This window comes from Prionailurus viverrinus, chromosome D4, assembly GCF_022837055.1.
Source record: "Prionailurus viverrinus isolate Anna chromosome D4, UM_Priviv_1.0, whole genome shotgun sequence".
NCBI classification, from domain to species: Eukaryota; Metazoa; Chordata; class Mammalia; order Carnivora; family Felidae; genus Prionailurus; species Prionailurus viverrinus.
In genome coordinates this window covers 89103932-89117760 of record NC_062573.1, presented here as the reverse complement: position 1 = coordinate 89117760, position 13829 = coordinate 89103932, and the positions used below count along the sequence as shown (strand labels likewise).

The 13829-nt window shown below is 56.6% G+C and overlaps 1 protein-coding gene across 1 annotated transcript in view; it reads right to left on the bottom strand.

Moving 5' to 3' along the window:
- The window catches only part of ASS1 (argininosuccinate synthase 1), a 50833-nt gene that overhangs the window by 30305 nt on the left and 6699 nt on the right, over positions 1-13829 (bottom strand). The window contains 5 exon segments of the mRNA XM_047831246.1: positions 2356-2416; positions 7713-7844; positions 7846-7902; positions 12577-12645; positions 13462-13571. Coding sequence (XP_047687202.1) covers positions 2356-2416; positions 7713-7844; positions 7846-7902; positions 12577-12645; positions 13462-13566 — 424 coding nt within the window. The 5' untranslated portion in view covers positions 13567-13571.

Genomic DNA, 13829 nt, shown 5'->3' with positions numbered 1-13829 from the left:
CGTGTGGGGTGGCCAGTGGTACCCCATTAGGCACGGGGAGGACAGGACCTGCTACACTGGAGGGGGGGGCATGCTTTGTAGAGGCCCAAGCTCCGTGGCAGGATGGCCCTGTGGCCCCCAGCTGGGTTCCCTGGCTTTCCGGGCATCCGTCTCTCTGAGACTTGAGGGTTTGAACCCAGACAGGCCTCGGGTTTCCTACTAGGACCCCCGGTCAGAGGGCTAGCAACCCCCGACCCCTGCCCGGGGTGGGGGTGGGGGGCGGTCCACACCACTGCAGAAGCCCTGCAGGGCTCAGAGACAACGCATGGTGCTCTCAACCCATTTCTCTTGGTCTCCTGCCTTCTGCATGCCGGAGCTGCACTGGGTGGGGAAGGGAGAGGAGTCACAGCCTGACTGAGGGGACTGAGCTCATTTCACGGGGGGCCCCATCAGCCTGGGGGTGTAAGGGTCAGGCCCCCAAGAAGAGCCCCCACCCAGCCCTGGAGCCAGCCAGGCCCCTGCCTCTGATGGCAAGCTGCCCCTGGCACAGGCTCGGCCATGGGGGGCACCCTCTGGTCTCATCTCAGCTTTGGCCCCTGCCCTCAGCCCCATCCCAGCCCCTCGGCTCGGCCTCTGCAGACAGAGATCCAGAAACCAGACACCTTGCCCTCCTCCCCCAAGCTGCTGTGGGAACCCGGGGGGGGGGGTCAAGAGAAAGCCCCCATGGCCACCGGCCTGCGACAAGCTAGCAAGCAGCCACTGCTGAGGGCTTCCTAGCTGCCCAGTGTTTGGGGACCATTAGAGCTTACCTCCAGGTCACTCCCACCCAGCAAGCAGCTGCTGGCTGGTTAAAGGGACAGAGAAAGATGGTCTACCTTTAAAAAGGGACACCTGGGTGGCTCAGTCGGTTACGTGTCCGACTTCGCCTCAGGTCATGATCTTGCGACTCGTGAGTTCGAGCCTCACGTCAGGTTCCGTGCTGGCAGCTCGGAGCCTGGAGCCCGCTTTGGATTCTGTGTGTGTCTCGCTCTCTGCCCCTCCCCCACTCGTGTTCTCTCTATCAAAAATAAGCATTAAAACATTTTTTTTTTTTAAATAAACAAATAAGGAAACCTCTTAGGGCTCCTTCAGTGCTCAGGAGGAGAGACATCTTCTGCAGCTTTAGCCTGAAGTGACCTCGAAGGAGCTCAGACCTAGGCCTGTCCTGCCCAGTCCGGCGGCCAGGAGCCACGTGTGGCCACCGAGACCCGAAACGTGGCCGGTCCTGACTGGGATGTGCTGCACTGCAAAGCACAAGGAGCTTGAAGATTCAGAACGGAAAACATCTCATGAGTAATGTGTTCACATCGGTGGCAGGTTAAATGACACCACTGGGGTACCACAGCGGTTCAGGACATACGTGCAGTACACATTATTACAAGGAGGTCACCCGTCGCTTTTTATCTCGTGTTTTTTTATCGGTTTGTTTTGATGCGGCTGCTAGAAAAACGTAAATTACCATGGGGCTCCCATTGGTGCCACATTACAGCTCTGTGGCCCAGCCTTGTCTACTCATTGTATGCCTGGAGCCTGGCCCAGGGTCTGATCTGAGTAAATACAGACGGAAGGAAGGAAGGAAGGAAGGAAGGAAGGAAGGAAGGAGAGAGGGAGGGAGGAAGGAAGGAAGGGAGGGAGGGAGGGAGGGAGGGAGGGAGGAAGGAAGGAAGGGAAGGAAGAAGGAAGGAAGGAAGGAAGGAAGGAAGGAAGGAAGGAGAGAGGGAGGGAGGAAGGGAACAGATAAGATAGATGGACACAGGCCCAGGCCCCAGGCCAGCCTGGGGGGGGACAGAGGCAGCGGTGGCCGACACACAGCCCTGATGTGTGCTCTCATGCCTGGGTGACAGGCCACGGGCAGGGCGGTTGATTCCCCAGATCCTGGTGATTTCCAACCAGGAAAGGATCCAGGATGCAGGGGGTCAGGGCTCAGGCAGCCGGAGCAGAGCCAGAGCCTTAGCTGGGTGGCCCCGACCCTGGGTGTGCTATGAGCTCCTAGAAACAGGCCAACATTGTCCCAGAACTGTTCCGGCCTGGAACCGAGAAGCCAGACCCGGGAGCACCAAGGACCCTGGCCAAAGGGCGGCTATGTCTTTCTGTCCAGTGCTCTGACCTACCCAGGACCCTGGGCAGCGCCTTCCAGGAGGACTAATGGTCAGAGAGGGTGCCATGGCCTCTCAGCTGGCGTGAGCACAGAGTCTCTCCCGAGCAAGAAGGGAACCACCCACCTGGAGACTCAGGGGCACTCTGTCCCTGTCCGTGAACCTCCCAGAACTCCACACCCTGCCTCCCCCGCCGGTGACATTAGCCCCCAGCACCCACCTTCGGGGGAGGAACAACAACTTACCTTAATCTGAGGGGCCAGTGAGTAGCAGGTGAGCTCAAACCGGACCTGGTCATTTCCCTGAAACACGGAACGGGGCGGGGATCACCGGGAGCCACAGGACAGGGGCTGGGGGCAGGGACGGCACCGTGTGACGGCCGACAACCTGCCTGAGGGCTGCTCAGGGCAGGCCCACCTCCAACCCCGAGATCTTCTGAGGTGGGGACTGTTATGAGCCTCCTTCCTGGAGAGGAAGCCCCAGGCCCTGCCCTTTAGGTGGAGTCAAGATTAGAATCCAGCGGTGTGGGTGTGGGGCGTGTGGCCCGACGGGGGTACACCTGTCTGGGAACACGGTAGGGAGAGCACACGTATCATCATGTCTGTGCACACTTCAGGGGGTGCACACATGTGTGAGGCGGGGGGTCTAGCCCCGCCGAGATCCCCGTCCTCCTCTAGGGAGCCCCTAGCTGTCCACACCTCAGCCTTCTTCCCCCACCTGGCCCCATCTAACCCCCACCCAGAGATCCAGCCAGGGCTGGGGCTCCGTGGTCCTTTGACGACTCATATCCATCCAGTTGGGATTCCCGTCTCCTCTCTGAGCCTCAGTTCCCCCTTCTATAAATTGCCTGGGGGGGGGGGCAGGGAATGGGTGCAACCAGGTGACCCGAGGGCTCTTTGCTCCTCGGTTCCTCTCTGAACGGACAGGGAACTGAGGTCCAAAGAGAAGGAACTAGTTCAAGGGCACTGAGCCCACCTCCCTGGGAGGGTTGCCCTGCCTCTCCGCGCCTGCGTAAAATAAAGACCCATCTGACACCCCAGGCGCTGACGACGGGGAGGAGGAAGAGAAGGCCGCAGACACAATGGTTGCCAGCGTCCTGCCTGCTTCCCGTCAGCTCGGCGCCCAGAGGGGGACTTAAGCTGTGGAAATAACAGAGGGGCCTTTCGCCTACTGTGCAAACTGCACGGGCCCAGCCAGGCAGCGGCGGGAATAACATGTTATTTTCCAGAGAGTTGTCAGGCGGCGTGGAAATACAGGCTGCAGCCCCTCTCTGCGGAGCCAGGAGCCGAGGAGGGGCCGAGGCCGTCCCTCTCTGATGCCTCCCAGGCCCATCCGGCTCCCCGCCCGCCAGCCAAGCCCCGTAGTGAGCACCTACTATGTGCTCGCGGCCACAGGGGAAAGCCGCCTGGGGCCAGGGGGATAGTTAACCCAGCTTTGCTGACAAGGCTCAGAGAAGTGATGCCACTTGCCCAGGGCCGCGCAGCCGACAGACAACGTTTCTGTCCCAACAGCTCACAGGCCAGCGACGGTCCGAGCTCCGGACTTAAACCCGTTGAATCCTTACAGCTGAGATAGGCTCCGGTATCGTCCCTGCCTGACAGATGGGGAAACCGAGGCACAGGTGGCACGGCCTGCCCAAGGACCCGTGGCGGGCAACAGCTCCCGGGGCAAAGGCAGGCGATGAAGAAGCAGGCCTCGGTTCAGATCTGCGAAGCCCACGAAGCCCACAGTATTGCGTCTCCTGGTGATCCCCCCCCCCCCCCCCCCCCCACCGTGGCTTCACGTTTCCCCAGTACAATGGCCACTTGTGCCTCCTCGGACAGGCACACCCGGGCTGGTGTCTGCCTGTCCAGACCCACATGAGGACACCCATCTGTTCCACAGTCGGAGACCCTCGCAGAAGCCAGACGGGCCCCCTTGCTTCAAACTCTGTCCCAGTTAAGACTCCAGTTGGTCTAAGTCCTTCCTCCCCCTGGAACCCCAGGACCCTCGGCACCAGGACAGCCCCGAGGGTGGGAGACGGGGGGGGGGGGTGTAGCCATGTGTGTCCACGCGCTGATACACGTGCAGGTGTGCGTAAGTGTGGGTGCAGCGCCCACGGGGCCCGGAGGGGCTGGGGGAGGGGGGTCCGCCCATCTGTTCCTCGGCTAACCATACAGATGGCGCCATTTACAGACCTGCTCCCCGTACCCCTGCCTGAGTCTGGCTCATATTTCCAGGCCCTTCTTCCAAAACTGGAGGGGTGAGGGGGGGTGCCGGAAGGGCCACCCCAGCTTCTGTGCAGCTCTCTGCTAGCGAGGGATCAGGGCAGGGCGTGGAGGGGGACCCCAGGTCCAGCTCAGTACGAGCTGCCGCCCAGCTGCCTCCCTCCCGCCTCCAGGCCTTCGCAAGGGCTGTTCCAGCCTGGGATGCCCTTCCCCGCCGCATCCCTGGCTAACTCTTGCTCCCGCCCTGTTCCAGCCCCTGCTGGGTTAGGGCTCCTAAGTCCCGAGCGCGTCCTGTACCAGCGTCCCCGTGCGTGGAGGAGGGCCTGTGCTGGATCAGTATTCGGGGAGTGAATGGACACACACGGGAAGGTGACATCTATCCGGGAGGCTGGAACGAGTTTCCTCCATCCGCGACTCAGGAGCCAACAGCTGGGAGAGGCCAGCGGCTGGGTGTTCCAAATGGCCACAGCCTCAGGACTGGCCACGCTGGGATCTCCCCCACATCTGCGGGGGGGCGGGGCTGCAGCTTATACCCCAGCTCTCTCTTCACCGTGAACCCCTGCAGAAAACTCCGCCGAGCGTCCTTGTGGCACCTCTCTTTGGGGTGGCCGGCCACACCCCACGGGGCTCGGGTGCCTCCATCTGGGGCCACAAGTCTCCCTCGCTTGCCCGCAAAGCCCACCTCCTGATCGCTGGTGCCCCCTGCAGGCCGCCGGCCCCTGTCCCCGCTCCTTCCTCCCTCAAAAACTTGGCATTTCTCTGGACCTGGCCCCAAGCCTTCCTGGCTGGCTCTCTCTACTCACACCTCTCGGGGCTAGGAAATTGTCTTCAGAGACTCTGGGGGCTTCCTCAGGTTCTGCAGATAAGGGGAAACTAAGGCCCAGGAGTACACCTCGCCCATCAACCCCCAGAAGGGACAGCAGACCCGGGGTAGCACTGCACACACCTTCTCACCCGAAGGCCTCAAATCCAAGCCTCTGGTGTCCTCTTGTGGCCAAACGGAGGGGTGCTCACGGCTGCAGGTGGCTGCTCGCCGCCTTGTGGGGCTAGTTGCCCCGGGCGGGGGGGGGGGGGGGGGGTGTCAGGGAGGGTCTCTCCCTGGGACCCTCGAGTCTCCCACACCAGGGCCAGACCCACCATTCGCTCCGCCAGCCCTGAACGCCACCCATCCTCAGTCCTGGGGGGATCTTCTCCAGGCAGGAGCCCTTCCAGAATCCTGATCTGGTCTCAGCTTAAATGCCTCGTAGAACGGGGAGCTCACTGCTCAGCTCAGCTCATCCGGGGCGGATGACACGGCTCCGAAACGTCTTTATTCCGCACGGACATGTGTTCTCACTGACCTTCCTCTACCTGCAGGAGCCCCCAGTACAGCTCCGAGAGCCGTACGGCCCGAACCTCCGGGTTCTCGTGCACTCTGTCCTACCGCCCTCAAGGCGGAAGGGGACGCGCACATCCCCGTGCAAACAGCCCAGCTCTGTCACCCTGCTCACCATGCGCTCACGACTAGGCTCTAGGGTCACAGGTCTGCGCGAGAGACACCAGTCCCCTTCCTCCGTAGAAGGAACTCCCACCATCTCAGTCCAGAACCATCCCCAACACACCAGTGGGGGACTCGCTGGCCACCCCCCGCCCAGCCTGGGGCCCTCCCGTGCCCCCTGATGAAGTGCTCTCAGAAGTCAACCCCTCAGCATGGCCGCGGGCCCGGCCCCGAGCCTGCTGCCCCCCACAGCGACAGTTCTGGCTAGATGCTCCCAGACGGGCTGTTGTTCGGGGCTCCGTGCCCCCAAGCCTTGGCACAGGCGGATCCCTCTGCCGGGCACACTCTTCCCTTACCCCATTACTCACTCACCCACACTCCTCCTGCAGGGCCATGCCCTGGAGATCAGCCTCCCTCCCCTGCCTGTTGCCCCACGGCCGAGAGGCCCCACCCCTACAGCCGCCTTATCGTGTCTGTCTGTCTGTCTGTCCACTCTCCTCTCCCTTGCTAGGACACACAGGCTCCCTGAGGGCGGGAGGAGCCCCAGAAGTTCAATACTGTTGCCAGAACCCGGCTTGTGTCCAACCCTTTCCACAGGCCCCCGTATAAGCCTGCTGACCTCGTGCCCAAGCGCCTGAACGAACGCATCAGCTCTCTAGACCGGAACCAGGGCCACCCTGGCTTGCAAGGCCACCTCAAGTCACGTCTGCTCTGTCATAATCTAGGCTACAAGTGTCCCTGTGTCACAGCGAGCCAGAGTCTGCTTCCCCTCCCACTGCCCCGACCAGCCTGGGCAGGGGCGGGGCCTGGGTCAGGTTAGCACGAGCTCTCGGGGAAGGTAGTGAGCTCCCTGTCGCGGGGAGGGGCAGGGTCTGCTGACTGTGGGGTTGTCAGGGAGCCAAGCCCTGTACCGGGGGGGGGGGGGGGGGGCTACTGGCTTGGCGTCCAGTGACGTTGAGAGCCCGTGACCACACAGCTTTGCTGACACCATCGCCCAAGACTTGTCTGCCTTGCAATCTTGTGTCTTGAGCACGGCCACCTGTGGGACAGCGTGCAGAGGGCTCTCCTGCCTTGTCCCCCACCGGGCCCCCTCCCTCAGTCTGCACTGGCCACGCAGGGGCCAGAAGGCGGGGGGGTGTCACGGGTTGACTGGTGTCCCCCACAAGAGCCAGGTTGAAGCCCCAGCTCTCAGTACCCGAGAACGTGACCTTATTCGGAAACAGGTCTTTGTCGAAGTGATGGGGTTAGGATGGGATCAGAAGGGTGGGCCCCTAATCTGATAGGACTGGTGTGGTATAAAAGGGAGGAATTTGGACACAGAGCGAGCCATGCCCGAGGGCAGATGAGGGCCCCACAGAAACCCGGAGAGGCCTGGATGGACGCCTTCCTCGCCGCCCCCCCTCCACCGGGGGAGCCCGGCCCTGCCCGCACCTCGGCCCTGGAATCGTGATACGACACACTTCTATGGCTGGAGCCACCAGGCCTGTGGCGCTGTGGGGCGGCGGTCCTGGCCAACGAAGACCCACAGGGGCCACCCAGGTGGGATCCACCCCGCTTTGCTAATGCGGGGTTTCCAGCCCTTTCCACCGCATTGCATGGTGACCTGTGCTCTGTGACCCGGGCCAGGGGTGATTGCCCTGAGCCGCAGGGTCAAGTCCGCCAAACTGCTCCCCCCGTAGACAGAAGACACACACGGACCCACAGCACCCAGCTGCCTACGCCCCGGTACCCGCTCCTATGAATACCATTCGTCCTACTCAGACTGGACAGGCAGTGTGGACAGTGAATGTGTCCGCTGCTCGCCTGCCTCTCCTGGGGGCGAAGCCTGCAACCACCCTGGTTTCCCGAGTCCCCTTTGCAGGTTCCCCCCGCCTCTGCCCAGCCCTCCCCAGCACCGTCCACCCACTGGCTCACCTTTCCTGTGGCGCCGTGAGACACATACTTGGCTCCTCCCGCTGGGCGATCTCTCACTTGTTTCCGGGCAATGCAGGGCCTGGCGAGAGAGGTGCCCAGGAGGTAGCGGTCCTCGTACAGCGCGCTCGACTGGGATGGCGGGCCAGATGAACTCCTCCACAAACTCCTTGCTGACGTCCTCGATGAACACCTATGGGGAGAGGAGCCCATGGAGTGAGGCTCGGCAAGGAGAGGGCCCAGCCAGAAGACAGAGTCCTGTGTCTACGGCAGACTCTACTAATGGATCCTGACCAGAGGCACCTCCACTTTGCCTTCTGTTTATCTGTAGCAGACATCATTAATCAACCCTAGCACACGGTATTCTTACTCCCTTCCTGCACTCATGGCAGACATTGCTAATCAATCCTGATAGGCCATCTAGCTGAAACCTATGCGGACCTTAAGTCCCTCCCAGCCCAACCTTCTGGGCCTGAGATGAAACTTGTTGTCACCTAAGATCTAAAGCAGTAGATAGGAGATAGTAATCACAAAAGCTCTCAACTAGGGATGACTTTGCCCGCCAGGAGCAGTGACAATAGCTGGAGATATTTTTGGTTCTCACACCGGTGGGTTGGGGGAGAGGGTTTCTGATATCTCATGGGCAAAGGCCAGGGATGCTGCTAGACATCCCAGAAACCTCAGGGCAGCCAGCTCCGTCCCAAGAGTGCCAAGGTTGAGAGGCCCCGATCTAAAGGAATGGTTCTCAGAGCATAGACCTCTGGACACCCTCAGGACCCTTTCAAGGAGACTGAGTGAGTGAAAAGATTTTTTTTTTTTTAATTTGAGAGAGAGAGAGAGAGCACGAGTTGAGGTGAGGGGGCAGAAGGAGAGAGAGAGAGAATCCTAAACAGGTGTTCTCCCAACTTGGGGCTTGAACCCGACCCTGGATCATGACCGGAGCTGAAATCAAGAGTCAGATGTTCAACTGACTGAGCCACCCAGTGCCCCGGAAAGATTTTTTATGATGATGCTAAGCTGTCATTTGCCTTTTTGACTAGCGTTGACGTTCACACTGGCACCTCAGCCCAAATCAAGGCAGAGACACCGCCACTGTGTTCCTAACGTCTTGTTTCCACCGCGATGATTTCACTTAAGAACGGTCTCGAAGCTGCAGCAAGGATTACTTCCGTTGAATCTCAAGCACAAAAGGTGAAATGCACATGAAGTCCTTCTGGTGCCTTCCAAGGCGAGTTACAAGCTGAAGTAGCCTTTTTTTTTTTTTTTTTATGAAACATCGTTTTTACTTGAAAGCATGACAGACAAAACATGGTCTTTCAGACTGGAGTGTTTGACATTTTCACAAAAATGAAGTGACCTTGTTGTCACTTCAGGGAACACTTGAGTATTTGTTACCAATGAGAAAACTCGGGTTTTCCGGCAAAAGTTAGAATTATGGACAACGTCCAACTGACAGCTTCCTAATATTTCCGTGGGTAGTGGCGAGATTGGCAAATGCGATGTTTTGATATCTTATGATGAAATGTACCAACATTTGGAAGATCTGCATAACTCAATGAAATAATGGTTTTTACATGATCAGTGGATGCATGATGTGACACAATCTTGCACAGACAAAAAAAAAATCCATCCAAAGTGTAAGATGGACAGGGTTTTTAAAAATGTATTTGTATTTTATTTATTTATTTGAGAGAGAGGGAGAGAGCGAGCGAGAGAGCACGCAAGCCAGAGTGAGGGGCAGAGGGAGAAGAAGAGAGAGAATCTTAAGCAGACTCCATGCACAGTGAGAAGACCCATGTGGGGCTCGATCCCATGACCCTGGGATCAGATGCTCAACTGACTGGACCACCAAGGCGCTCCTGCACCAGTGGATTCTGATGCATGAAAAACTCATTGCTACAGGGTCAAGTTCCCCATCACGCTAATCTTTAAGAAACCACCCCTTGCTGAGTTTAGGTGCAGTATCAGAAAATATCCCCAACTCTCTGAAAAGGCTATTAAAATATTCCTCTCTCCAACACCCAAAAAACAAATAACCCAGTGACGAAATGGGCAAAAGACATGAACAGACACTTCTCCAAAGAAGACATCCAGGTGACCGACCGACACATGAAAAAATACTCAACATCACTCATCCTCAGGGAAATACAAATCAAAACCACACTGAGATACCCCCTCACACCTGTCAGAATGGCCAACATGAATGACTCAGGCAACAACAGATGTTGGCGAGGATGCGGAGAAAGAGGGTCTCTTTCGCATTGTTGGTGGCAATGCAAGCTGGGGCAGCCACTCTGGAAAACAGTATGGAGGTTGCTCAAAAAATTAAAAATAGAACTGCCCTACGACCAGCAATGGCACTACTAGGCGTTTCTCCACGGGGATACAGGTGTGCTGTTTCGAAGGGACGCATGCACCCCCATGTTTATAGCAGCACTCTCGACAACAGCCAAAGGACGGAAAGAGCCCAAATGGCCATCGATGGATGAACGGATAAAGAAGATGTGGTATATATAGACAATGGAGTATTACTCGGCAATCAAAAAGAATGAAGTCTTGCCATGTACAACTACATGGATGGAACTGAAGGGTATTATGCTAAGTGAAATTAGTCCGAGAAAGACAAATATCATATGACTTCACTCATATGAGGCCTTTAAGAGACAAAACAGTTGACCATAAGGGAAGGGAAACAAAAATAATATAGAAACAGGGAGGGGGACAAAACAGAAGAGATTCATAAATATGGAGAACAGACCGAGGGTGGCTGGAAGGGTTGTGGGGGGGTGGGGGGATGGGCGAAATGGGGAAGGGGCACTAAGGAATCTACTCCTGAAATCATTGTTGCACTAGATGCTAATTTGGACATAAATTTTAAAAAATAAAAAATAAAATAAAATAAAATATTCCTCTCTCTTCCAGGGCTACATTCACGAGGCCGTATTTTCTTCACAATGTCAACCAAAACAACACATCGCAAAATGAATGGAGACACAGCTATAAGAATCCACCTGTTTTCTGCTAAACCAGACATGAAAGAGATTTATAAAAATGCAACATCCACAATGCTGCTTTCACCAAACGTTTTTGTTTTGGAAATAGTTATTTTTCTGAGGTAAAAATGTCACTGATGTTAGCATAGGATGTGTTTAATATTGGTCTTTTAAAGTGGGTTACTGTGTTTAATTTCAGCTTTTATTTATAACGTCGTATCAGTAGATGTAATCCACAAAACTATGGGGCACCCAAGTATTTTCAAGAGTGGAACATGGTCATGGGGTTCTTTATATTATATTTGCAACTTCCTGTGAGCCTATATTTAGCTTAAAATGAAACCATTTCGTGGGGGGGAAGCGCCTGGGTGGCTCGGTCAGGTAAGCACCCGACTTTGGCTCAGGTCATGATCTCACAATTCGTGAGTTCGAGCCCCGCGTCGGGCCCTGTGCTGACAGCTCAGAGCCTGGAGCCTGCTTCCGAGTCTGTGTCTCCCTCTCTCTCTGCCCCTCCCCTGCTCGTGCTCTGTCTGTCTCTCTCTCAAAAATAAATAAGCATTAAAAAATAATTAAAAGAAACTATTTTTTTTAAATGACTCAAAGAATGAAAGAAAATGAAAATTAAAAGAAAAGCGATGAAACTATACCCTGATGGTATGGGCAAGAAATTCCCACTCCAATTCCAAGTACATAAAAATAGGTGGGATCCTCAGAGCACAAGGTTAAAAATGATCTAGAGTAATGAATTAAGGACAGATCTTTACACAAAAGCCCAACTCATGTGAAGGCCCCGCTCATCTTCAACACGCAAGTGTTCTTATCCCACCTTCTGGGTTCCTGCTCAGACAACCCCTCTCCTCTCTGAGACATGAGGGAGATCCAGTTTTAGGCCTGCGGCCAGTGATGGGATATGGGACTCATGCATTATTTTAATGTGCAAATTGAGCTCTTTGTATGTGCCAGGCTCCTTTTTAGGTTCTGAGAACCCCAAGGAAGTGCCCTGCAGAGGGGACCAGTTCTGACCAAGCAGGTGAGCTGATGGCTTTTCACACCATCCCTGCTGTGTCCCCTGCCCACTTGCCCAAGTGAAGGGGTGAGGGTACCAGGGACGGCCCCGGGGAGCAGCTCAGACTTTACACTGTGAGCCTATGTGAGCAGGGACCATGTTGGCCCTGTTTACTACACGGGCTCCACACCCCACAGAGGGCCTGCCTGCCACGTGATTAGATGCTCAGTCAGGGCACCGAACTCAACTGGAATTTTCTGATTCTGTTGAATGGATGGAATGATGGACAGAGCAGAGATAGATGCTCAATCAGGGCACTGAACTCAACTGGAATTTTCTGATTCTGTTGAATGGATGGAATGATGGACAGAGACAGAAGAGGGATGGACAGGTAGATGGATGAAAGAATGGGTAGATAGATGGACAGATGAATGGATGGATAGTTGATGGGTGGATGGATGAATGGATGGATGGAAGAAGGTTGGCTGGATGGGGGGATACATGAGTGAATGGATGGCCGGCTGGCTGGATGATGGTTGGCTGGATGGATGATTGTTGGATGGATGGATAGATGAGTGAATCATGGGTGGAGGGACAGAGGCATAAAGGAGGGATGGGCAGGCAGACCGACGGATGGATGAGAGGAAGACAGAAGGGCAGGGGGGATGAGGACGTGGTGGGAAAGTGGGTAGGGGAGGCAGGGAGATGATGGCATCCACACACCTGAAAACAGAAGGAATCGAGCCCATACTCTTGGAAGCGAGAGGACCCAACTGAAAAGGATGCAGGGGACAAGGAACCCTGAGGCAGCCATGCCCACTGCTGCCGCCACCAGGTCAAAACCCCAAATCCTGCCGCCACTTGGTACCTTTTTGGCCCCGAGCTTCAGCGCCTTCTTCCTGGCTTCTTCAAAGTCTTCCTTCTGGCCGATGTTGGCCTGAGAAACAGCAGCAGAGAGGCCTAATCAGCCCGGGGGCACGAAGGAGAGCTGGAGAAGAATTTCAGCCCCTTCTCCCCCTGCCAAAGCTGTCTACAACACCCCTCGAATGGAGGTGGCTCTCACTTACCAGGTGACTGTGAGCGAGACGCTTCTCTCCCTGGGCCTCACCCTCCCCTACCTGAATGACAAGGGGATCGGGCGCTCTTAGGTATCTTGACTTCAACTGCAAACCAATCACTCCTGGCAACGGCTGAACTTTTGTCTATGTGGAGCACTGTCCTCGCTTCCTCTGGGACCAGAAACTTCTTTTCGGGGGCCTCTTTCCATAGGAATGGAGGGGAACAAATCACGTCCCCTGCTCAAGGTAGGGATACGCCCATGATCCAAGCCTAGTCAGTCAGAACCCTTCAGCCACTGCAGGAGTCTATGATCTTTGCAGACTTCCTGGGTGCTGACAAGGGGCTTCCGGAAACAGGAAGACGGTGTGCCTTCCATGGTCCCCGCTGCAGGCCAGAGCCCACGGCCCCTTGCAGGCAGGCTGGCCGGGTCACACCGCCAAGCTCATTTCTGGCGTCCCCCGCTCCGGTCAGCCGCATACAGCTGGCCTCCTCGGTGCCCTGTGGGGCACCCCAGACCTGGGGACACCACGGATGTTCATTTCACCGGGGAAGAAAGGGAGGCAGAATAGCAAGAAGTATTTGCCTCCAGTTGACAGGCTTAGGGAGGGGAAGCTGGGCTCGGGGGCAGTGAGAGCGAGCTCACGGACAGCAGGACAAACAGGTAGAAAGACGCACACACTGGGAGCCTCCTTACCAGGTAGGCGATGACGTCATAGCCTTGTTCCTTCAGCCACACGAGAATGCAGGAGGTGTCCAGGCCGCCACTGTAGGCCAGAACCACGGAGCCTTTGCTGGACATCTCGTCTGGGGGAGGGGGAGGTTGTCGTGGAGGAAGGAGAGTGACTCAGAGCCAGCCCATCCCAACCGGCCAGGAGCCCCCACTTTGGCCTTGGGCAGCCTCAGCCCTCGGAAGAGCTGCCGCGGGGGGAGGAGAGGGATGGGAACAAGGTGTTCACCTGTTCTCAAGGCCAGCTGAGAAGCTGTTCCTTCCTGCGGCCTCATCCCTTCCCCCACCCCTACCCCCGAGGACCCGACCCCACACACTGCAGGCACACACCTACA